Raw genomic sequence first — 1619 nt, 5'->3', positions numbered from 1 at the left:
AATTCCTAATTAAATTTTACTCTCCCAAATTCATTTCAACTCAATTTGTAGGCAAAGCAACTAATATACGTAAACCATATATAAATATATATGTTTGTAAACAAAGCATGATTTGTTAGCAACTAATATACGTAAACCGTATATAAATATATATGTTTGTAAGATCCACGCGGTATCAATCAGTCCAGCTTAATAAATTTATTAAAACAAGCAACAAAAATTGGATTCAATCGGATCAAATATTATAGAATTTTTAAATTTAAGTTCACATATTTTAAATAGGGGTGAATTTGAAAGGGAGTCACAGTGGTAGAACTTCAAGTCAGGGTTGCAATCACTGTTGAGAAGAAATGTTTGTGAAGGATTTATATGGGATCGTGACTGAGTTTTGTTTCAGCTTTGAGTTTCAATTTCTGTTAAATACACAATCACTCTGAAAATGTAAAGCACAGGAGTGCGTTATTTATTGAAAAGAATGAAAGAATACAACAGCATAAGGTTATTCAACTACTAAATCAGCCTATCTAGCTATTTAGTTCTAATTAGCATCAGATCCATAAGACAAAAACCATGAAGCTTGGCAATTCACAGTGAAATTAAAGAGAAAAAAAAAAAAAAAGTATATTTATATTGTGTATTGATTAATTAGTTGGTAAGTATGTTAAGAAGTAGAACTCTAGTCTGAATCAAACGTCTAAACATGCACTCTATCTCAGCTTCAAGATCCTCAATCGTTATTTCCACTGCCTCCAATCTTTTATTCGCGCTTTGAACTGCCATTTCATCGCTTACATCATAAACTCTCCGCCAACTCGATCTCATGAACTTGGCTGCCAAATACCCTTTACTTGACCTTCTTTCCAACCAAGGAATAGAAATGAGGGAAAGCAGCGACTCCACCACAGATATGGCAGTCGCACTCACTTCTCTTAGCACATCCACAACCACCGTCAGGTTGTCGTCAATGTCACAAGTGATGATGGGCTTGTTTCTCATCCCTTTCAGTGATTGCAAGCACTTGAGGGTCTCTTTCTTTAGTTTCTTTGAGTATCGGTTGTAAACTGCTATTTTGGTTCCAATATCAGCCTCATCGGTGCTTACACGGCGCAAAGTGAATTGTAGGTCTTGTACATGTTCCTTGACAAGTAAAAGAATGTCCCTGGAAATGCCACAAACATCCAACATCCTTAGAGATGATTCGGACACTTGATGAACCCATTGTTCTTGACCTTGGTGAACAAGCGCTCGCTTGATTATTGGTGAGTGCAGGAGGTCGTTAGCTGAGTTATGCAAGTCTCTGAGAGCATTGAAATTCAGGTTTGCCATTGTCGAAATATAAAGAGATTAACAAGAATGGATTGAGGCTGACGGAGGGGGGGCTGTGGAAGGCAAATTGCTTCTTCAATCTGGCTTTATATAGATACCATAAACGACAACTTATCCTAAACTAGATCTCAGATCCATGGGTAAAGGACTACGAAGTATCGTTGACAGTCAGTACGGGCTAGGGACAATTGGTAACAGCTAAGGGCCCAAATTTGTCTGTAGGAACCTTCCGCATGAGATAGAGACAAGCCATTTTTATGATATTCCGACGTCTTTTTATTTTCTTTATCCTA

The 1619-nt window shown here is 37.2% G+C and overlaps 1 protein-coding gene across 1 annotated transcript; it reads right to left on the bottom strand.

Annotated features, from left to right (window-relative positions):
* Positions 1 to 531: 531 nt before the first annotated feature.
* LOC105787229 (uncharacterized) lies at positions 532 to 1368 on the bottom strand. Its single transcript, XM_012613647.2, has one exon. The coding sequence runs from the start codon at positions 1324 to 1326 to the stop codon at positions 646 to 648; it is 681 nt and encodes a 226-aa protein (XP_012469101.1). The 5' UTR covers positions 1327 to 1368; the 3' UTR covers positions 532 to 645.
* Positions 1369 to 1619: the final 251 nt, after the last annotated feature.

This window comes from Gossypium raimondii, chromosome 1 (assembly GCF_025698545.1).
Source record: "Gossypium raimondii isolate GPD5lz chromosome 1, ASM2569854v1, whole genome shotgun sequence".
NCBI lineage: Eukaryota > Viridiplantae > Streptophyta > Magnoliopsida > Malvales > Malvaceae > Gossypium > Gossypium raimondii.
This window is presented reverse-complemented; position numbering and strand designations above follow the sequence as displayed.